Consider the following 22,668-nt stretch of genomic DNA (forward strand, 5'->3'; position numbering starts at 1 on the left):
GCAGGAGGGGCCTGTCCGCACGGGCTCCTGACTGCAGCAGGTGCTGGCCCCTGACTGAGGGATTTGCACGAGGCTAGCGTTGGCCTTCTGTTCTGCCTGCCCCCGTGAAGGGTTCCAGGTCTGCCGAGGGGAGCAGGGACCCCAGTGCCCAGACGCCACCACAGGCCTTCCTGGCTCCCGTGGAGGCTTGGGGGTTTGTTGGCAAAGTCCCCTCCAGTGATGTTCTGTGCCTGAGTGGCCACGCCGCTTTGCCTGGCTTCCCAAGGCAAATACTATCTTGAGATTTCGAGGTATTAGGTTGGAGTAAAAAGAATTCATGTGAAGTGAGAAAGGGGTCATTAAACTTCAGAAAATGTCAGATGTGCACCACGTGAGCTTGAAGTCTAGTCCCTAATTCCGTCCCGATGCCGTCATCAGCTGCCAGGGTGGGGACTGGGGTGTCCTGGGGTTGACCGATGTCTCTCCCTGGGCGGCTGTAACAAAGCACACAGACGGAGGTGCCCCCCAGGCCTCTCCTTGGCGTCTCCCTGTGTCCTCCCCTCACTTCCTTCTGCCAGCGTCTGTGTCCAACTTTCTTTGTGTAAGGACACCAGTCATACTGGACACAGGCCCACCCTAATGAGCTCATCTTAACTAATTACATTTGCCACGGCCGTCTCTCCAAATAAGGTCACATTCTGAGGTTCCCGGGGGGGTTAGGGCTCTGAATTGGGGATTTTTGCTAGGGAGGGGGACACCATTCAATCTGTAACAACCTCGTTTGCAGAATGATTACAGAAATAAAAATATTGTAGAGATTTTTCCCCCCCTGCACAGGAGAAAGGGTGTGTGTGTGTGTGTGTGTGTGTGTGTGTGTGTGTGTGTGTGTGTAATTTTAACATCTCTGGGCTGCCATCTCCCTGTCCGTCTGATGGGGGCGCCCTTCCACCGCGTGACACTCTGGCTGGTTTCACAGGTCACCGGTGCCCTGCAGCCGCTGGACACCACGGTCCACCACCTGCGCTCGGCCGGCGGGGCCACGTCGACCACGGTGTCCTGGCTGCTGCTGGGCTTGCCACGGCCGGCGCCGCCGGCCCGCGTGTCCTCAGCCCTGGACGGCATGGTGCAGCGCATCTACGAAGTGATGGCTGTCCAGGTGCAAGGTGGGTGGGGCGGGGCCGCAGGAGCGGAGACGGCCTCCAGCCGGGGGGGGGGTTGGGGGAGGGGGTCATGGGGGGCATTCTACTCCTTTTTAGCTCATCTGGGGCCAGAGGTAAACTCCAAGTTCTGCAGCCCAAGGTTTGAGAACTGGTCCTGCCCTGACGCTGCTTTTCCCTTCCCTCCCTGTGTCTCCCCCGCTGCCTCTCAGGCCCAGGCTTCTCCTTCCGTCCAGATGGGGCCGGAGAACAGATTCCGGAAAAGCCCCCGAATAACTCGCTTCCTTGGTTCTTGGGTTCCCAAAGTTCCCTCTCGCCTCTTTCCCTCCCTCGCCAGGGACACCCTTGGATCTAGGAGGCTCTCAGCCGAATTTGCGAAAAGCTGTGTTTGGTGATGCTCATGGATGCATTTCTAGAGAAAATTACCTCGTCCTTTTGTGTTTGTTTATTTTAGCCTATGTCAGGGGTCGGCGGACTTTCTGAAAAAGGCCAGACAGTGAATGTTTTTGGCTGGGGCCAAGTGGCATGAAGGTAGCTGTGGACAGTGTGTGTGAGCAGATGGCTGGGCCCCAGTAGAACTTTCTTTCCTGCCGCAGCCCTGGAAGGGCGGCTGCTCTGCAGAGGCCGGGCCTCCTGTGACGCTGAAGTCACACATAAGGGTGCCAGGGTCTGGGGCCCGGGGATAGCTCCAGGGAAGGCATTAGCTCTCTTCAGACTCTGCAAATGTTCTTGAAAACCAAACCGAGACGTGCCGGTCAGCAAAGTGCCTGCCCTGTCTGTTCTGACTAGTCCTCCACCCAGATACGGGGACGCCCCTGTAGGTGAACACGGTTACACACGAGGTGGCGAGAGAGATGGCACATGGCGGGCACCGCAGGCATCTCTGTGGGAGGGTCTAGAGAACCCATTATAGGATATGGGCTTGAATTGGATGGTTGCGGGCTGGGTGGGGGAGTGGGGTTCTGGGTTGGATGCTGTTGGAAAGAGGAGGCGATTCTGCGACTGGGTACCTGGGTAAGTCTCACCCACGGGAGGGGCAGCATGAAGGTGAGCTGTGATTGGTTATGAACCAATAGTCACTCATTGTGGCCGAGAAGGGGCTGGTACCTCGTGAGGCCGCAGTGGCCCTCTGCCCATCTGGTTTAGATAAAGTCGTGATGTGGCCTTGCCAGTGTCACTCTCCCTTGGTCGTGGGTCGGCCTGGCTGCCTGTCCTGAGCTGGTGCGCTGCAAGGCTGCTCCCGCTGTGAGGCCAGGCCCCCCTGCACGTCGGCGGCTGCTCTGTTCTCCGCCTCTGCCCAGAGCACTGCTGTCTGCGGGGCTGATGCTTGGGGTGGATGTCTGGGCCCCATTATTTCAGCCTCAGAGTGATTTACTCCAGCAGCAGCCCCTAAGCACGGATGGCAGCTGGGAGGCTGTGCCCTGAGACGTGGCCGGCTGCTCCAGTAAGGGGGCCGGAGGGCTGCACGAGCCATCTAAGGCAGGGCGTCAAGAGGCCCCTCCGGACCAAGGCCCAGTCCACGTCCTCAACTTGTGTGACGCACGCTCGGAGGTTAATGAGAAGGACAGTGGCTCTGATGAGCATCCTCACCTGTTCTCTTCAATAGATGTAAACGAATGTTCCTTTGACGAACTCCACACCTGCCCTGCAAGGGAATGGTGTGTGAATGTGGAGGGCTCGTACCGGTGTGTCTGTCCCCCTGCGTCGCTGACTTCATCTCCCCAGGAGCTGGACAGCCCGTGTGAAGGTGAGAGACCAGGAGCTCCCAGGGGGAGGGAGTGCCCTAAGGAATCTCCCAGGCCAGATGCGCCTCAGACCACGAGGATCCTCTCCTTTTATTTTTTTAAAATCTATTTCTATATACAGGGGTTAACATTTGCAAATCTCAAACTCCTAAATGTATCTATCCCTTCCCATGCCCTTTCCCCTGGTAACCGTAAGATTCTTTACTGTGTCTGTGAGTCTGTTTCTGTCTTGTAGATGAGTTTATTAGTGTCCTCTTTTTTCTTTTTCTTTTTTTTTAGATTCGATGTATGTGTGACATCATATGGTATTTCTCTTTCTCTTTTTAGCTTACTTCACCTAGTATGATGATCTCCAGGTCCATCCATGTTGCTGCAAATGGCATTATTTTGTTCTTTTTTATGGCTCAGTAGTATTCCATTGTATAAACATACCACAACTTCTTTAGCCAGTCATCTGTTGACATACATTTAGGTTGTTTCCATGTTTGGCTGTTGTAACTAGTGCTGCTATGAACATTGGGGTGTAGGTGTATTTTTGAATTAGAGTTCCTTCCAGATATATGCCCAGGAGTGGGATTGCTGGATCACAGGGTAAGTTTATTTTTAGTTTTTTGAGGAATCTCCGTACTGTTTTCCATAGTGGCTGCAGCAAATTGCACTCCTACCAGCAGTGTAGGAGGGGACCCTCTCTTCTTCCAAAGAGGAAATGTGGGCCCATGGGCAGGGAAGGGTCACTTCTGAGTGTTCCCAGCTCCTAGTGGGCTATCCTTCCCTTTGTTCTTTGAGGTAACAAATGTTTATTTATGTGCCATTCACTGTGTTAGGTGCCGGTCATAGAACACGTCTGACTAGATCATAATCTTTGCTTTCAGGAAACTCAGTAGAAAACAAGCCAGATGCTTGCCAGGCTGGTGTGTAACTTGGATGCCCATGTAATTTGTCGTTTAGTATATACTTTTTATTGAAGTCAGTTTACAGTGTTGTGTCGATTTCTGGAGCACAGCGCACTGCTTCAGTCCTACGTGAACACACATGTATTCGTTCTCATATTCTTTTTCACTGTAAGTTACGAAATGTTGAATAGAAACCCTGTGCTATACAGTAGAAACGTGGTCTCTCTAATTTATATATAGTAGTTAGTACCTGCAAATCTCGAACTCCCAGTTTATCCCTTCCCGCCACCGGTAACCATAAGTTCATTTTCTATGTTGTGAGCCTGTCATTTTTTAAATTGGGACCCTTTAGGGAGTGAAAGGTCATGATGACTGCTTACACTGGGGCTCCAGGAATAAACTGCTCCGTCCCTGCATTGTGTGGTCAGCCTAGATGGTAACAGAGTGTCCTGGGTGCTGGTGGACAGACCGAAAAGGAAGACCTAGCCCTGTGCCAGTAGGGTCAGAAGTGGGTGACAGGTGCCAGTGTGTGCCATTCTTGGTATATGTGAGTGGCTCCTTGTGGGAAATAAGTGTATCTTGCCAAGTGCAGAGAGCTGGAACCTGGGTGATAGAAGGCAGCAGTGAGAGGGGAACATTTTGGAGCGCGAACCTTTGGAACTTACTGACGGATGAGATGCCGGAGAGAAAGAGGAGAATGAGGTAGTGAGTCCCGCTTGAACAATGAATAGATGGTGACTCCTGAATGAGCTGGGGGGAGACAGGGGTTATTGTAATCATTTTTGACAGTAGCAGTTTATATTGAGATGGAGTTGAAATCAGGTGGAGACGCCAGGGTGCTGGCTGAGTTGGCTGTCTGGTGCTGGAGCTCAGAGGCGGGGCTGGGCTATGGCAAACCTGGGGCATCGGTGTGCAAGTGACACTTGAACCATGGGCATGGCTGGGAGAAGGGAAGGAGTCCCGGTATTTACACGTCATTGTGGGAGGAGGGGCTCGCAGAGACGGAGTGAGGCGGGAAGAGCAGCAGGAAAGACGGCTTCCAGGAGTCACGAGCGCCTGATCCTTACAGACGCTTCCTAAGAAGGGGCCGAGAGATGAGGCCGAGTCTGAAGATGCAGGCCTCCAGGAGGGGCTTGTTAAAAAGACGGTGATGCCAAAGCATATCTGCATGTGATGGGAGAGATGCTGGTTGATTCCTGGAGCTCTGGAGAGCAAGCAGGGGATGAGCAGGTGGCGAGCAGGTGGAAGGCTCAGCCTGCGTGGATGGGGCGGTGAGGGCCAGGTGAGCTCCATTCACTCATGGACACATTTTAATGAGCATCTGCTATGTCCCAGGCACCATTCTAACTGGGATTCTTTAGTATCCCAGAGCCCTCACTCCCTTAGAACTCACATTTCATTGGGAAGGTGACAAAGATGTGGATGAATACAAAATATGGGGTGACAGTTCTGCTACGAAGAAAAATGAGGTCAGAGAGTCGCAGGTGGATGGGGCCTGGGTGCTCTGTCTCAGGCGCTGTGGCCGGGGCCACCTCTTGGACAGGGTGACTTTCCAGAGTGCGGGAGGGAGCCATGAGGCCGACGAGGGGCGAGGAGGGATGTGGTAGGCTGAGTGATGACCCTAAAGAGGATCACGTGCCCAGCATGTGCCTGGGCTGCCTCACACTGCAAAGCAGACTTTGCAGATGGGATCAGGCTAAGAACCTTGAGATGAAGAGATTATCCTGGATGATCTGGTGGACCCGCTGTCATCACAGGGCCTTATGAGAGGGAGATGGAGGGTCAGAGCCAGGGAGAGCAAACGTGATGAGGGAGGCAGAGAGGGGAGAAGATGAGGGCTGAGGAGCACAGATGCGACTTGGAGAAGTGCCACATCGTCCGGTGACGTGGGAGTGATGACTGTGGGTCCCAAAGCCACAACTGAAGGAACGTCTCCATTTTAGCTAGATGTCAATGAAAATCAAGATTTTTTTTTCTCATCTGAATTTTGGACCCCTGGCTATGACCGAGCTGGACTTGGATCCGTTCACCCCTGTGCAGCAAAGCCGATCTCCTGACACGGGGTTGGGGTGAAGGGAAGTGCAGTGTGTATTGCAGGACCAGGCAAGGAGTCTGGGCGGCTGATGCTCAAAGGACCGATCTCCCTGATAGGTTTCACGGAGGGGATTTAAAGACAAAGTGAGGGAGAGGGTCACAGAGTACATGACCAGCTCATGCACAGTTCTCTGACTGGTTAATGGTGAGGTCACAGGGTGAGGTCACAGAGGTTAACATCATCAATCCTCAGGCTCCATCTAGTACAGGGGCTCTGTGCTCATGGTCATCATGCAGTTAACATCCTCCAACTGGTAGGGGGAGCCGGCGCTGATGCTGGGAGCTGGCACTGGTGGGGAGGTGCATCTGGCAGGTGGACATCAGCCCTTGCCTGGACAGCTGACCGCAAACTGCAGACGGGGGTGGCAGGACAAGAGACAGCAGGAGAGGACTTTGATGGACTCAGTAACTTCTCTCAGATGGTCCAGCCGAGATGCAGACACATCTTATTCAGTTTGGCTGCTAGAACGCTCTCTTACCCTTCCGGAGTCTGACTGATTACTTTAACAACATGCTAACAGCAGTGGAAGGAGTGGTCGCCCCCAGTCTCAGTGTCTCGGAAAATTGTCTTTATTTTCCCTGTTCCCTTCCAGGTTTTTCTTTTTTAACCTTATTTAAATTCTGTAACCCATGCAGTTTTGTATTCTGCTTTCTTCATTTACCATCATATCACCTGAAGTTTTCCAAGAAGCAACCCGATCTTCATAATTATGATGTCCCGCGTTTGAGCAGTAGCAGTGCCCTGTAGCTGTGGTGTCACACGCTTGTGCTGTTTCCCTGGGGGGGAGGGGGGAATCTGACATCCTGCTCTGAAAACTGGAACTTTCACTAGAATTGTGAGACGGTTACGGAGAATTCTGTCATAACTGAGTTTCAATCAACTAATAATGTAACCTGCATGTCCTTTTCCCTTTAAAGGAAGTGGGAGGGTTGAGTGGTGGGTATTCCTAAAGTCTCTGGATTTTAAAAAAGCACCAGCCAGCACCCCCTCTGGCAACAAAACACTCCCCTCCTGCGTCTCAAGGCTCAGTCCGCTGAGAACTGGGTTCCCCTCCCAGGCACGGATTTGCCCACAAAGCTTTGCACGAAACACCTGCAGAGGTTCCAGATCTCCTAGACTGTGGCCTCCGGGGGAGCATCCAGTCCCTGCCATGAGAATGCACGGTTGGAGTACAGCTATGAAAACACTCCGCTCAGTAATGTGAAAAAACATGAGACTCCGCTGACAGAGAGGACTGTTGCCAGCCGAACTGCCACGCCGCTGGCGTCACGAGTTGCAAGTTCCCCTCAAGACCAGGGCCTCCTGACAGCTCAGCGCCCGCAGGGGACGTGCACCGGCTTGACTCCACTTCCAGACGGGCGGAAAACACAATGCCAGCGTTTCCAGATCAGAGCTTTCAAATGGATTCCAATCGCATATGGCTCCAGGCAAAGAGCACATGTTTTAAATTTAGAAGCTAATATCATAAATGAGCAATCTGCTGGAACGGGTTAGAGGTACAAACCCGTGGAAAATACAGCACGAATTTCAGATGCTTTTCTTGTGAAATTAGTCACCCGATTAACGACACGTGGGGCAGCTAGATTCTTGCACTAAACAACAAAACCTGTAAGAAATACGCCACGGTTCGTGCTTCATGGCCCAGGAACGCATTAGGAGGGAGTGGATCTGTACTCAAGGGGCATCCATGCTCCCTCCGGCATGGTCCCTTCCCGGCTGGAGCCTGAGAGCTCTTCCGCTGCATAAAGAACCGGGTCCTGAGTCCCCTGCTGGGCGAGGGCAGGGCTGCTGCTGGGGAGGCCCCTGGGCTGCCAAGAATCTCCAGGCACACTGGCTGAGCTGGTATTCTGCAGCCACAGTCAGGTTATCGACAATCGAATGCTCACAATCTTGGCTAGAATCCTCAGTGTTTCTACCCTGACAAAGTTCAGGTGTCCTGCTGACAGGCGCGTGGGTTCATGAGGATCAGAGCTGGACACGGGAGATGATGGAAGGGCGGTGTCCCCAGGAGCGCCCATCCTGCCCCCTTGGACACAGGTCAGGCTGCTGGAAAAAACAAGGGCCTGGACCCGTGGACCCAGGGAATCCTGTGTGCCTCCCTGAGATAAATGTCAACTCCTGAATCCAGGTTCACGGCCATGGCCTGGGGAGGCCACAGGGCAGCGGTGCCCTGTGATCACGCCTGGGCGAGAACTGGGTTTATTGCCTGGGGCCACATTTTACAAGGGAGGGACGCTGTAAAGCCAAAGGGCAGCAGCAGAGGGTGTCCTGCCAGTGAACTGAAATCCAAGTCAGAGGGACGACAGAAGGGTCGGGAGAGAAGGACTGCGCCGTTGACCGCATCTCAAGGTCTGCCCTACAGATGGGGGATGAGCCTTCGGATGTCAGAAGTTGGCTGATTTTGTAGCAACACAAAGAACTTTCCAACGAGTCATGCTGCCCCGCCCATGGCCGCCTTGAAAACTACTTAAAGAAGATCTGGGAGGTGGATTCGCTTCCTGGGGCTGCTGTGATGAAACACCACGACCTTGGGGGTTGAAGATGATGGAAACACATCCTCTCAGCGTCTGGAGGGCAGAGGCCCGCCAACGTCGTCACGGGGCCCATGTCAAGGTGTCGGCAGGGCCAGGCTCCCTCCAGGGGTCTGGGGAGAACCCCTCCTTTGCCTTCCCCTCCTTCCTGGGGGCCGCGCGAATTCCTTGGCTTGCGGCCACATCACTCCCATCCTCAGGGCCAGCGTCTTCAATTCTCTCTCGCTCCCTTGTCACACGGCTTTGTCCTTTGTGTGTGTGTGTGTGCGCGCTCTCTGCTGGCTCTCTTACAGGGACACGTGTGATTGCATTTAGGGCCACCCTGGATAATCCATGATAATCTCTTCTTCAGATCCTTAATCACACTTGCAAAGATGCTTTTTCCAAATAAGGTCCGATTTACAAGTTCCAGGGATTAGGAGCTGCTGTCTTTGGAGGGCACTATCCAGTCTACTTTTGTGGTGGGGTAGTTTAGGACTGCAGCCCAGGACCTTTGTCACTGGTTATTAGACGGCTTTGCCATTTATTCTCTGCTTGACCTTTCTAGACCTCAGTCTCGTTCTCTGTAAAATGGGAACATAGTAGAACCCACTACCTGGTTTTGTTGGAAGGACTGCAAGGAATAACCCGCCCAGCGCGCACAGCCCGCAGCCGGTGGTGGCTCTGAGGGTGTCACTGATGGCTTGGATGGCAGTGTGACGTGTGTGGTGGGCGGGGTGCTCACCACCCCGGGAGTGCCCCCACAGCCCCAAGTCCCCACGGTGCTACAACACGGGCCACGCTGACTTAGATGTCCCGTGTGTGTGTCTGGCATCGCTGGGGGCCAGAATCCATCCTCGTTTCCACCACTGGCTGTGACGGTGCTAGGTACACAGCAGATGCTCAATAAATGCTGAACTGTATGAAATTGCCACTGCAATTGCTCAAAAATGGTTAAATTCGGACAATGGCAAGTCCCTAAAAGTAACACGGAGAAAGAGCTACACAGATACTCAGTGGTCGCACTCTCCCCAGGGAGGGTCTGTTACTTGGGACGAGAAGCCACATGCTCATAGTCTCTCAGCTGCAGAAACCACTGCCGGACGGCAGCTCCTGCAGGTGCCTCTGAGGGTTTCAGAGCCATCGGAACGGCCGGGTTGGCGACTCCTCTGCCCAGTGATCTAGGAACACACTGGCATCTTAATTCAAAGAGTGAGCATGTCTCCAGCCAGCCCGATGCCCTCTCAGACGCTCCCTAAACACCGTCCCTGGGTCTCCCGGTACCTGGGGGGCCCTTTCTGTTTTAATCCCCCCGACCTGGAGGTGCTCTCTAAAGAATGTGCTTGTAAAGGACTACTCCACACAGGCCCAGGATGTGGGTTTTTTCTCAGTCCCATGAGGAGTCTGATGCCCAGAGGGCAACCGAGAGGCGGGGCCGCAGCCCCAGTGGGAGCCGGCCCTCAGGCCTCGTGCCCACCCCCGTCCCCTGTCCTGTTTGCTGGGTGTCATGTCATCACCGTGGGACTGAAACAATGCTCGGGGTTTTGTGGTCTGACTGCACGAGATAGAATTTTCGGCGCTTTTTGCCGATTTTTAGAAAAATTGTAGCCCTTCCTCACTTTCTTGGTGAGACATGTCCCTGGGGACAGGCTGCAGAGCTTAGACCTCCAGTAAGGGGCGTTCTGATTTCAGGGTCCCGGTGACTGGGGGTTGGGGGCAAGATCCATAGTCCCAGGGCCCCAGCTGCTGGCCAGTCCTCAGCTGTAACACAGGACAGTGTCATAAAGAATGAACATTTATGAGTCAAAGATGTGGATAAATACTGGACAATTCAGTGAAAGGACAGATGCTGCTTCTTCAAAGTGCACTGCCTCCCCACACAAGGAGAGTCTTCCGGAAACTGCATGAGTTTAGATGGAGGGAGGGCTGGGTTCCCCTCCCTCTCCAGCATCCAACAGTCTATACCCCCTGCTTTGTGGGGTTCTGCAGGGGCTCGTGGGGGCGGTGGGGGGGACATATCCACAGGGCACTGTGGTTTATGCTGGCAGCTCGGGGAGGAGGGCACTGCAGGACCGAGTTGCAGGACGAGAGTGGGGCACCAACTTTGATCCTGAGTCTCCCAGCAGCCAAGACAAAAAGAAACGCATTGAATTGTACCAGTTTTTATCTGTTACCGAAAGGAAGCATACACACTTGTCTAGAAAGACCTTTTTTTTTTCGGTAATACTAGAAAGCATTTAGCCTAAAGATCCTTACATGAAGGGCTTTGGAAATGTTGCACATATTTTAATTCTTTTTTTTTTTTAACCATGGTTTTGCAAAAGATTGTTTTTTTAAAAAATTTCTTAACTTATTTCTCATGGAACTCAAATTCTGATGTTAAAACAAGTTTCTACTGTATAGGAACAGGGAACTATACTCAATATCTCGTAGTCACGTATAATGAAAAAGGGTATGAGAAGGAATATACGTATGTGTGTGTGTGGCTGAAACGCCGTGCTGTACACCCGAGTCCTGCTTCTCCAGGGGCCACCGTTTCAGCGGCGAATTATCCAAGCAGAAGTCCCTGGGCAAGCGATCAGGCACATGTGCATCGGAGGACCAGGCCCCCTGAATCTGGGCTGGGGGGCTGTTTATAAACGAAGCACAGAAACGTCATGCCGCGTGGTCACCTGCTCAGGCCGCTGTGGCGCGTAGTGCAGAACAGACCCTCTCGGGGTCCGGGTGCTGGGTGCCCAGGATCAAGGTGCTGGCCAGCTGGCGCCTCTGGAGGCCTCTTGGCCTGAAGACGGCCGGCTTCTCCCCGTGTCCCCACGTGGTCGTCCCTCTGCGAGTCTGGGGCCCAGTCTCCTCTCCTTGTAAGGACACTAGCCTTACTGGCTTAGGGCCCACGCCAATGACCTCGCTTTAGCTTAGTAACTTCTTCAAAGACTCCACCTCCAAATACAGTCTGTTCTGAGGTACTGGGGGTTAGGACCCCAACACATGAATTTTAGGGGAGCACAGCTCAGCCCGAGGCACACCACAGTGGTCATTACCACAGGAACCTCGAGTTGTTTCCGTGTCTTGGCTGTTGTAAATGGGGGAGCAGTGAACCTGGGGGAGCAGTGTCTCCCAGAGACAGTGATTTCATTTCCTTCAGACAAACGCCCAGGAGCAGAATTGCTGGACATGGGAGTTTTACTTTTAATTTCTTGAGGAGCTTCCGTACTGTTTTCCATGGTGGTGGCACCAACTTACATCTCTGCCCACAAGGCACAAGGGTCGCCTTTGCTCTGGACCCTCCCCAGCACTTGTTATCTGTCGTCTTCGGAGAGCAGCTATTCTGACAGGTGTGAGGTGACCCCCCCATCGTGGTTTTGTGTGCGTCTCCCTGAGGATTAGCGGCGGTGAGCTCCCTTCCGCTTACCTGCTGACCATCTGTGTGTCTTCTTTGGAAAACTGTCTATTCAGATCCTTTGCCCATTTTTAAATGGGATGATTATGATGACGATACTTTCTGCGGTTGCATGGTCTGCTTCTCACGTGTGTTTTGGACGCTGAGCCCTCCCCGACACGACCAGCAGGCCTCCTCCCGGCCTGCAGGCGGCCTTCTCCTTCTGAGGGCGGCGCCCTCGCTGTGCGGGAGCGTCTCCGTCTGCCGTCGGCCGCTCGTTGACTTTTGCTCCCGCTGCTTCTCTCTGACGTTCTCTGCATCTTCCTCCCTCCGCACGTCCTAGATTGCCCGCCCATCAGAGACCACGTGACCCTCAACGTCACCAGCAGCAGCTTTCAAGTGTCCTGGCGTTTAAATTCCACCCAGAACCACAGTGTCCAGGTGCAGGTGTACAAGGGTGAGGAGCTGCTCAGGACTTCCAGGACCCGGGGGACGAGCCTGGAGGTGGCCGGGCTGGAGGCTGGAGTGCGGTACGGGGTGAAGACCAGCTACCAGGCGTGTGGGGCCAACATCACCGCTGCACTGACGGTCAAGACCGGTAAGGCTGCTCGTCCAAAGCCACGTTCCCTGTCAGCTTGTTTCTGGCTCAGTTCTGTTGGCGCCGATGATTCAAATCATTGTGCTTCCTATGAGCTGGGTTGGGGGTCACTGACCCGGCCCAGCTGGGTAGCGTGACCAACCCTATCATTTTGCCTGGGACAGAGGAGGCTCCTGAGAGGTGGGAATTTGGGTGGGAAAACTGGAAAATTTGGGCAAATTGGGGTAAATTTGTTACCCGCATTTTGGGGGCTCGGGTGGTGTGCGGCCTGAGGACTGGCTGGGGTGTGTGGTTGTGAAAAGGGCCAAGGAGAGCAGCAGTCGTGATGTGGGAGGAGTTGCTGGAGGGGCCACGTGCGCTGGGGAGCCCCGGCTCCCGCGGGTGTGAGCGTGTGACATTGGTACTCACTCTGCAGGTGTCTCTGCTCGGGCTCTGGAAGTGTGTGTTTGTGCCCGGGGGGTCTTCTCCCCCGCGCTGAGACATACACTCCTTGTGCTCCTTCTCCCGATTTGGCGACCAAACCTAAGACTCATGCCTCAATCTTTTTTTGTTTTTTTAATTTCCCCTTCAAAGAGCAGGGAAAGGGGGAGCACTGGCTGTAATTTCTCCATTTTCCTTTCTTATTTTGTTTATGTGTGTCCTCTCTTTCCTTCTGGGTGAGCCCGGCCAGAGGTCTGTCAATTCTGTTTACTCTTTCAAAAAACCAGCTCTTGTTGTGATCGATTTTTACTGTTTTTTAATCTCTATTTTATTCATTGCCTCCTGGTCTTTATTATTTCCTTCCTCCTGCTGCCTCCGGGTTTTGCTTGCGCTTCTTTTTCTAGCTCTTTCAGGTGGTGGGCTAGGCTGTTTGTTTGAGATTGTGCTTGGTTTTTGAAGAAGGCCTGTACCGCCGTGAGCCTCCCTCTTAGGACTGCTTTTGCTGCGTCCTGTAGATTTTGTGTTGTTTTTTCATTGTCATTTGTCTCAAAGTGTTTTGATTTCTTCTTTGAGTTCATCACTGACCCACTGGTGTTTTAGAAGCATGCTGTTTAGTCTCCAGGCTGTCGTTTTTTTCTCATTTGTTTTTCTGTAGTTGATTTTTAGTTTCATGGCATTGTGGTCAGAAAGATGCTTAAAATAATTTCTATCCTCTTAAATTTGTTGAGGCTTCTTCCGAGCCTGAGTATGTGATCTACCCTAGAGAATGTTCCATGCGCACTTGAAAAGAGTGTATTTTATGTTTTGGGGGATGTAATGTCCTAAAAATATTGACCAACTCCAACTCCTCTGCTGTGTTGTGTAGTGTCACCGCTGCTTTGCGTGGAGGAAATTGGAAAATGCTGACAGGAAGGCACGTGACTCGTGCTCACCGGATTGCAGCTAATTTGCATTGTCTTCTGTCTCAGATGCCTGGGTCTTTGAAGTCACGGTGAGGATCCTAAACCACAATGTGACGGAGAGGCTGCTGGACCGCAGCAGCCCTGAGTACCGGAACTTCTCCCGACAGCTGCTGCACGAGGTAAAGCCGGGAGAGGAGCTTCCCCCGGGTCCAAGCCAGAAACCCGTGCTAGCCCGCCTGTGCCGCTGAACGCCCTGTGCGCTTGTGGGACAAGCACACGCCACCACGCTTGGGGAGGGGCCGTGCCCAAATCCCACAGTGATTACTCAAAGTGCCCCCTTTTATGGGGCGCTTAATCTAGATCTGGGGCCAAACCACCCCGATTCACACGGGCTGTGCCACTTGGTGGCTCAGCTGGGCTTTCTGGGGGACCTGGGGCCTCTGCCCTGCTGCTCTGGGGCAGCTTTTTAAGGATGCATTTACCACTGATTCTGGCATCCATTCCTCCCTGGGGCTGGAGGGAGGTATCAGAACACAGCCTGGGAGAACCTGGATGCTGAGTTGGAGTGAAAAGCGACTTGCTGAACTGTCCAGAACTGTGACTTTGTCCTTCCTGCAAACTAGTAAGTTAGCCTGTGCCGTGGATGCTGGCAGAGGACATGAGATGCCTGGGTCAGAGACAAAGGACTTCATCACTCACAGCCCCGCAGGCACGAGCACAACTTTGGTGCCAGGTCCCTAGGGGGTGACACAGAGGGAACCAGGCAGGTGGCACACCTGCAGTGGACCAGTGTCACCGCCGAGGACCCGCAAGCCAACTCGCCTATGTGTGCTCCAGAAAGAGATGTGAACTTTATGACATCCGACAGTGAGCAGATCTGCCCTTGCTCTGGGCAGGGCCATTCTCTCTCTCCCAAAGCTGTTCATCATACAAACGACTTGGAAAGATATTCTGGAGCAAGAGGGCAGTTAGGGCTTCTACTTACAAGATGTATGGACGTGGGAGAGAAGGAAGGAGGGTCGCCCCTCAGTGTGCACCTGCAGGGGGAGTCATTTTTAGAACTTTCTTGGAGAATTCTCTCTCCTTTTTAGCAGGAGTTCACCTGCATGTGCAGGAGTGGTGTGGGAGGAAGGTGGGGCAAGGCTGGTGTCTCCCCTGCTCGGGCACGGCTGGCCCTAAGCCCCTGGCTGTGCCTGGGTGCTGCCTAGGGGATACAGCCCAGTGAGGGGGAGCAGCTCCAAAGAGCCACAGGATTGTCCCTCAGCAGCCCCTCCCCTCTTGGCCACTCAGTCTAGAGGTCAATCCCACTGTCTGTCTGTCTCTCACAAATTACCTTCCTACCAGTTTCCGGAGCACCCAGAGCAGGCTGTGCATGATGGGGCCCAGACTGCAGTAGTCTCTGAGTTCTCACAAAGGCAGACAGACCCAGCCTCCTGTCCCAGGGGTGCCGTGAGCTGGGGGGCCTCCTGGCCATAAAGGGGACACATAGACTCTGGGCCCCTTTCGATGGTCTCGCCTGGGGCCCCGCTAGACCATTCTGAAGATGTGATGGGAGAGTCTGCTCTGTCTGAGTGTCTGTTGCCTCTTCTGGGCCAGGTTGAAAACTCCTTCCCGCCAGCGGTTTCCGATCTGTACAGAAGAGGGAAGCTGAGGGTACAGATCGTGTCCCTCCAGGCTGGAAGCGTGGTCGTGAGGCTCAGACTCACAGCATGGGACCCCGAGTTCCCAGTGGGTGTGTCCACGCTGGCCCCCATGCTCCCGCCACTGTGGGCGAGCAGCGTGTTCCGGATCGACCCGCAGGGGACACGTGTGCAAGGTGAGTCCTCATCCCCTCACCTGGGCGCCGCCGCAATGCCCTCGAGTCCAGGCAGTGTTGTTTCTGCTCAATGTTCACTTTATTCTGAAAGGTAGTTAAAGAAAATGAACCCTGAGCCCTGCCCCTGGGTTCCTCCACGGGGCCCTCAGGCCACAGCCCCCGCCAGTGAGCCCGCCTGCACCCCGCACCTCCTGGTGGGAGAAGCGACCCCGTGGAGCCCGGGGAAGCTTATTCCCTTGGATGATGCTTCTGGGGCCGTGGGCCCAGAACCGAGGAGGGAACCGGGCTGGGGGATCCCCAAGGGGCAGGAAGGCGGGGAGCTCACTGTGTCTGCGTCCAAGTCCAAGCACCGCCCGGCCGTTGGACCTCGCACTGACACATGGATCTACTTCAGGAGATCGAACGTTCTGTAATTCTGCTTGGAGTTGCCTTGAGGCAGGAAGTCACAGGTCAGCAGAAGAGTGGGGAGGGGACAGAGACAGAGAGAGAGATGCAGGATACGGTCAGAGATAAGACAGAGACGGAGACACCGAGAGACAGAGAGAGATGTGGGGGGAGCAGAAGGGACGAGGGGAGGTGAGAGACAGAAGCAGGGACAGAGGCGGTGCGCTGTCGTGTCGGGAAGGCTTTGCCGTCATACTCCGGGATGCAGGTCCTGCGCGCAGTGAGGGCACCGCGGTCCCTACGTCAGAGAGCCTGTTTGGGGCCCAGTCTGTGGGATGGGCGTCCCTCTGACCCCGCAGTGGAGCTGGGTCCCAGAGTGAGCCCTGCAGTGCCCTTTGAGCTCCATCGTGTGTCGGCTTGCTGTCCCAACCGCCCCCGCCCCGACCCAACCCAGGGAAGGCCGTGGGAAAGTCACGCCTGAAGTCACACCTGGGAAGCACCTGCCTGCGTAGCCTGGGGTCTCCCTGAGTGGCCCTCGGCACCTGGGTGGCCCTGCCTGCCTGGGCTCAGGGGCTAAGAGCCAGGCAGGCACCAGGCACCAAGTGGGTGTGTCCTTGGTGTGCGCCCCCAGAGCCCACCTGAGACAGAGCTGAGCAGCCATCAGGTGGCCCAGCCCAGGCCTCCAGCGATGCTTCCCAGCCAGGTCCCCGTGCACCTGGGCGTAGGTCAAACGATGCAGTGTGCTGAGTGGTGGCCCCAAAAGACAGTACACTCAGAACTTTAAATGTGACCGTATTTGGAAGAAAGGTCTTTGCAGATGAAATTAAGGTAAGGCTCTGAAATCGTCCTGGATCAGGGTGGGCCCTAAATCCAGTGACAGTGTCGTTAGAAGGAACAGAAAAGGAGGAGACCCAGGGCCACTGGAGGAGGCACATGAAGATGGAGGCAGAGGCTGGAGGCATGCGGCCACAAGCCAAGGAAGCCCAGGGGCCACCAGAAGCTGGAAGAGGCAGGAAGGACTCCCCTGAGAGCCCCAGAGGGCACTGGGCCCTGCCGACAGTTTGATTTTGGACTCTGACCTCTAGGACTGGAGAGTGCATTCTGTTGCTTTAAGCCAGCTTGACAGCATGCGACAGTTTGTCATGGCAGCCTCAGCAAACTTACACAAAGAAGAAGGGGTACCTTGCGTTGCTAACACCCCAGGCTTCTCAGCAGATCGTTTTAAGCCTCCCCATGTAGTTCTAGAGGCGCCCTGGGAAGTTGGGAGCCCTGGGCAGGCTGTCACCGCGGTGCCCTTGACAAGCAGGAGGCGGTTTGCTTCACATCTGGGAGCTGAGGGCGTCTTGGGGAGCCCCCCCTGGGCCGGGGAGTTGTCCTCGCCCAGCGACGAGGCGGCAACCCCGCCCCGCTCCGAGTCCCCTGACCCGGTTCCCGCTGGCTTCTGACACCAGAGCGCGAGAGCAGCCCCCAGGCTGCCGCCCCCACCTGGGGAGGCCGCGCAGGCCTGACCCGAGTGTGGGGAAGCTGTTCTCCCCGCACCCGCCCATCCACCCCTCAAGAGCCCCCAGCCCCGCAGCCTGGGAACTGGAGAAGCCCATCCGTTGCCCTTCTGCTCAAAGTCAACAAACCGCGGCACAGAAAACTCTCCTCCGCAGCCCCCACGGGAACGGTGCGGTTGCACCCCGAGCATGCTGGGTTAGCTGGGCGCTCTTGCCTCCCGCGGGTCGACGTGTCCCAGCAGCATGGGGGTCACGATGCTCTGACCCCATCTTCTCCCGGAGGTCAGTGCGCCCGGGGTCACCGGGTGGCCTCGTGTCCTGCTCTTCCCCGAGGGGTGGGCCCTGTGCTGGAGGCCTGAGGGCGGGCAGCACCCCGGGTCCAGTCCCACCCGTGCTGCCCCAAGACAGGAGTCTTGACTCAGCAGGTACTTCATGGGCCGGGCGGGGGTCCCAGCTCTGACGCTCGCTCACCCTGGGCCCTGCACAAGGGCCTCCATGTGCTTATCCAGGAGGCAGGAAGGTTAGGACGCGGCCCACCTCGGGGGCGAATGACGTGATGCCTAGCACACATCTGACGGCAGTTCCTCCTCCTCCAGGGGCTCCTCTCCCTCCTGCCGCCCCGTCACTCTCCCTGAGTCTCCAGCCCCTGCCTCTACCCTTCCTTGAAATCTGCTCGGTAAGGGCCACCCCGCTCATCTGCTCTAAGCGCGCTGACCGGCTGGGCCTCCACTCTGTGGCCCCTTTGTGCCTCCATGTCTGCGCAGACGCCAGCCAGACGAGCTCTAACCGCAGCCCCGTTCTGTGTGAGGCCGCCTGGGTCACCACAGCAGTGGGGGGCAGGCTCAGGACAGGCCGAACTGCTCCCCAAAGCTCCCCGCGGCTGCTGGCTCCCAACAGCACTTCAGACGCAGTGGCCCTTTCTGTGTCTCTGTGGGCGGCGGGAGAAGGGGTGTGAGCTGGGGAGCCTGGCCCCGGGGCTGTCACCATCCACCTGGCCTGCTGGTGTGGCATTTCTTAATCCAGATTGGGTGGCACTGCCTTTGGTCCAGCTTCTGTGGGTGGTGCCCTTAGAACCAGGTTCTCTGTGCCCATCTTCCTCCTTGAGACTCTGACGCCGGCCCCAGGAAGGGCTGAGGGCTCTGGCGAGGCTTCACCTCCAAAGGCCGCCCAGGCCTCAGAGACAGCTTGGGGCCCCCCGAGGAGCCTGCTTTTGCAGGGAAGGGGCGGCCTGTCCTGGGTCCTCCACGACTCGTTCTGAGGTCTCACCTGTGCCAGGAGGCGCAGCTCTGCCACGGCTGCCCCACTCCTCTGGGAGGTGGGCCACATTCCTGTCCCAGACCCGCACCGGGCTCCTGCCTGTGTCCTTGTCTGATGGCCCAGGAGGTGCAGAGGCCACCTGGCAGCTCTCATGGTGCACAGACCTGCCTCTTCCTTCAGAATCAGAAAACCATGTGGCCTCGGGCTTTGTTGCAAGACCAGATGGAGCTGCCTGCATCTCACTCAGCCTTGCTCCCGAGCCATGTGCTGGGGGAGCGAAGGCCAGGGGAGTCACCACCCCAAGGTGGCCTCCCGGGGTTCTGCGGTTTGAGCCCAGGTCTCGACCGGGGCCTCCGCTCTTCTAGGGGCCCTGCTGTCTGGCCAGCCTGGCTCCAGCCCCATCAAGCAGCCTGCAGGTTGGAGGTCAGATTCCTTCCTGGGGAAGGGACGAGGGTGGGGGTGGCGGTGACCTGGGGGAGCAGAAGTGGGAGAGGAGAGGCTGGGAGGAGGAGGAGGTATGGTCCTCCTGGTGAGTTTTGCCTCCATGTGGCCTAAAGCTGGTCCTGGCTGCTCGCTGATTGGCCACTGGGGGCTGGATTGCGTGATGAGAGGTCGAGCAAGAAGGGCTTACAGGCAGGGGGGCTTCCTTCACAGACTTCCCTGCTCCAGTCAGAAGGCTCCGGGCTTCCCGGGGCACGGCCCTCGGGCTCCGACAGTCGCCTCCCGGACTCAGGTGGGAGGAGTTGCAGGGCTGTTCCTCTCCGTGTCTCGGAAGGTTCATGTTCCACTAACTGGGCACCTCCTGGCTCCGCGATTTTTGTTTCTTTCTTGAGACACTAAGTGTTAGGGGATGTTGGCACATCAGAGAGAAGAGAAAGCACCCTGGGAGCAAAGAATGAGCAAGAGGGGACTGTGTTCACCCTTGTGGGTGCTAATGTCCCCAAAGGAACTGACGCCCCTAACCCCTGCCCAGATCAGCCAGCCACGGGGGAGGTGGGCGCAGGAGGCATGCAGCCTGGCAGCTTGGTTCACACAGAGGCTTCCAGGGAGGGCTCTGGGCAGGGCCTCCCCCTGGGGGCTGGGCGCCAAGGGCCTCACTGATGCCCCGCCACGTCCCCCCAGCTGTTCTCTGCAAAGACAGGAAGAACTCCGCTCCGTGGCCCGTCTGCTCTCTGGGCAGCTTCTGACCACCTCCTCACTGCCTGTGTCCTGTCTCCTTCCCGCCCGGCAGACTGGGACGAGTGCGCGGACACTCTGGAGCATGACTGCTCGCCGGCCGCCCGGTGCATCAACCTCGAGGGCTCGTACACTTGCCGGTGCCGCACAGCCAGGGACGCCGACCCCTCCAGACCGGGCCGGGCCTGTGAGGGTGCGCCCGCTGCCCCCCCACCCCCCACCCCCCGCTCCGGGCTGTGCCTCCTCCCTGGGGGCCTGGGGCGGAGCAGGGACAGCTTCTCCATCAAGCAGGGTGGGCACAGTGCCCGGGGCCCACCATACTGTTAGGGGCCCACGAGAGTGATTTAATTTCTCTTAAAACCAAAAGAAAGAAATCTATATAATGACAGCAAACATCAGTGATGAACCCAGTCTTCATATCAGTATTTTACAGTATGATTTTTCATTATTTTTATGAATGGAAGGGTCTGAGAAAGTCATGACACAACCCAGGAGCGAGGTCCCTCCCTGGGTGGCTGGAGCCCGAGGGTGGAAGAGCCCAGGTGAGATGGAGATGGTCTTGATGTGGGGCCTGAGCCCCAGTCTTGGCATGCCTCGGCCCCAAGTTTTTTGTGGGGCCAGTTCTGACTGGCTGGCTGGGGTCACCTGGAGTGCCGAGTTGAGAAACAGAGGGAGGTCCCATCCAGACTTAAAATGCTGTGATCAATTGGCAGTGTCTGCTCTGGACACAGTGGGCAGCAGAGGCACTCAGCCACCTGCCTGCCCTGCCTGCTAAGGCCCTCTATCTGGAGCAGCAGCAGAGAGCAATTCCCTGGGGAGAGAGCCTCCGGTCCTTACCTGCCACACGCACTGTCCTGCTTCCTCAGAGCCACACAGCCTCCTTCTCCCGTCCACCCACGCCATGCCCAGCAAGCTGGTGAGTGGCCAGCACCAGGCCCCACACAGAGCACACACTTGGGGGAACTTTCCCGAAGGCCCAAGGGATCAGTCTGAGGCCTGCGAGAACCAAGCCCTGCACTGGTGTCGGGGGTCTGCAGCCGCCCCAGTGGGGCCCTGCTCTCAGGGTCGAGCGCCCTTGCTGACCACAGGGACAGGCCCCGTGGCCTTCCAAAGAGAGCGCCTGGGAGACTGCAAACACAGGTCCCTTGAAACGTTCTTAATCACCCCCTGGGACAGTTTGTGTCCCCACTCGGGGTGCACCTGTGGGGGGCGTTGCTCTTGCTCAGACTCATGTGGACCAGATGCCCCTTCTGAGAGTGGCTGTGTCTTGGCAGGTGACGTGGTGAGCCCCACGGGAGCTGTGCTGACTCCAGTGACAGGGGAAACAGCCCCAGCTCCCAGCACAGAAGCGACAGCCCTTGGCCTGGAGACCCCTGCCCGGTCACCCAGCCCCGCGCACCCATGGGACACCCCTGCGGTGGGCCAGGCCTGGACCCCAGGGCCCCCACCCAGGAGAGGGGTCAGTGGCACGGTCGGCTACGGTAGTAAGAGCACAGGGCAAGGCGTGGAGGAGGAGGCCAGCACGGCCCCAGGCCTGGAGACTGGCCAGTGGACAGCCAGCAGGGTGGCCAACACCGCCTTCTCCCCCAGGGCTCCTGGGCCAACCCCCAGCTCCCTCCCCCGGGCTGCAGACATCTTGCTGGACCCCCTTGGGGGGTTGCCTCCAAACGCCACTACGGAGCCGCCCTTTTGGCCCACTCCTACTGAAGGACCCACGGGCCACATTGAGTGGCATGCCAGCCTCCCAACAAGGGACACACTGCCAGCACCTCTGGACCCCACGTGGCCTCAGAACTCGGACCCTGGACCCTCCAGCTCCCCAGACCTGCCCTCAGCCCCAGCCCCTGCATCTCCAAAGATCCCGGCCTGCGGTGAGTGGTTGGGATGTGCGTCCCAGAGGGACCAGTGCAGCCACGTGGTGTGTGTTTCCCTTGGCAAAGCTCACACCGTCGTCTGGTTGAAGGCTGCTCTGCAGCTCCGAAGTGGAGCACTCACCTCATGGCTGTGCAAACCCAGTGCAGAGCAGCCCCGGCCCTCAGCGGCTGGAGTCCAGTCTAGTTAGGACGGACCTTGGTCTCCCCACTTTCCCTCCAACCCTGTCCTCCCCCTTCCAAAACCTCCCTGGTTGCCGGCGGTTGGAGCAGGAAGTCAGGCATGAGTTGCATTAAGCGCATTGAGCAGGTGGCCCCTCAGCAGCAGTGTTGGGCCCCCAACATTTCTGCACCTCCCTAGCAGTGCTGTACCCCTAGCCTGGTGCAGCCCCCCAACATCTATAGCCCCCCATCCAAGTATAGACCCCCAGGAGTACCAACCCCGTACCCTGATGCAGCCCCCAGCTGTTCCAAATTGCTCACTACTTTCAGGGTGTTTAGCCATCACTGAGACCCCTGGGTGATGTCCCAGGAGACAGGCAGCCTCTGTGCAGGAAAGGGCCTGGCCGTGCAGCCCCCACCGAGAAGGCGGTGCTGGCATCCTTGTGTGAGAGCACTGAGCCAGCCTGACCCTGGGTTGCATCCAAATGGAACCAACTGTTAAGTGTAACTCCATCGATGCATTTCCTCTGCTGAACAGTGCCAGATCCTAGACTAAACCCTTCAGCCCATGTACACCACCTCGGGTCCCCTGTAGGAATGGCTGTAGCCAGATGGCCCCCCGGCTGACTCCTCCTGACTCTGCCCAGGGCTTGAGGGGGACAGCTGCTCTGGAGGACCCCTCAGAACCTGCTCAAGGAAACTTGGTTTCTCCAAGTCCCGGGACCTCAGGCTGGGAAACAGGGCAAAACTGAGGGGCGGGGGCCATCCCCGGGAGCCCAGGGCTCAGGAGGCAGTCAGGGACCGTGCACCGGCCTGTGCAGCCAGCAG

The 22,668-nt window shown here is 56.6% G+C and overlaps 1 protein-coding gene across 1 annotated transcript in view; it reads left to right on the top strand.

The window, feature by feature from the left end:
* The window catches only part of UMODL1 (uromodulin like 1), a 59,681-nt gene that overhangs the window by 11,569 nt on the left and 25,444 nt on the right, over window positions 1–22,668 (top strand). Inside the window, exons 5-11 of the mRNA XM_072969643.1 lie at window positions 956–1,142; window positions 2,743–2,883; window positions 12,099–12,353; window positions 13,742–13,854; window positions 15,272–15,491; window positions 19,863–20,000; window positions 21,082–21,678. Of these exons, the coding sequence (XP_072825744.1) occupies window positions 956–1,142; window positions 2,743–2,883; window positions 12,099–12,353; window positions 13,742–13,854; window positions 15,272–15,491; window positions 19,863–20,000; window positions 21,082–21,678 (1,651 nt within the window). The remainder of the gene's footprint in view (window positions 1–955; window positions 1,143–2,742; window positions 2,884–12,098; window positions 12,354–13,741; window positions 13,855–15,271; window positions 15,492–19,862; window positions 20,001–21,081; window positions 21,679–22,668) is intronic.

This window comes from Vicugna pacos, chromosome 1 (assembly GCF_048564905.1).
Source record: "Vicugna pacos chromosome 1, VicPac4, whole genome shotgun sequence".
NCBI classification, from domain to species: domain Eukaryota; kingdom Metazoa; phylum Chordata; class Mammalia; order Artiodactyla; family Camelidae; genus Vicugna; species Vicugna pacos.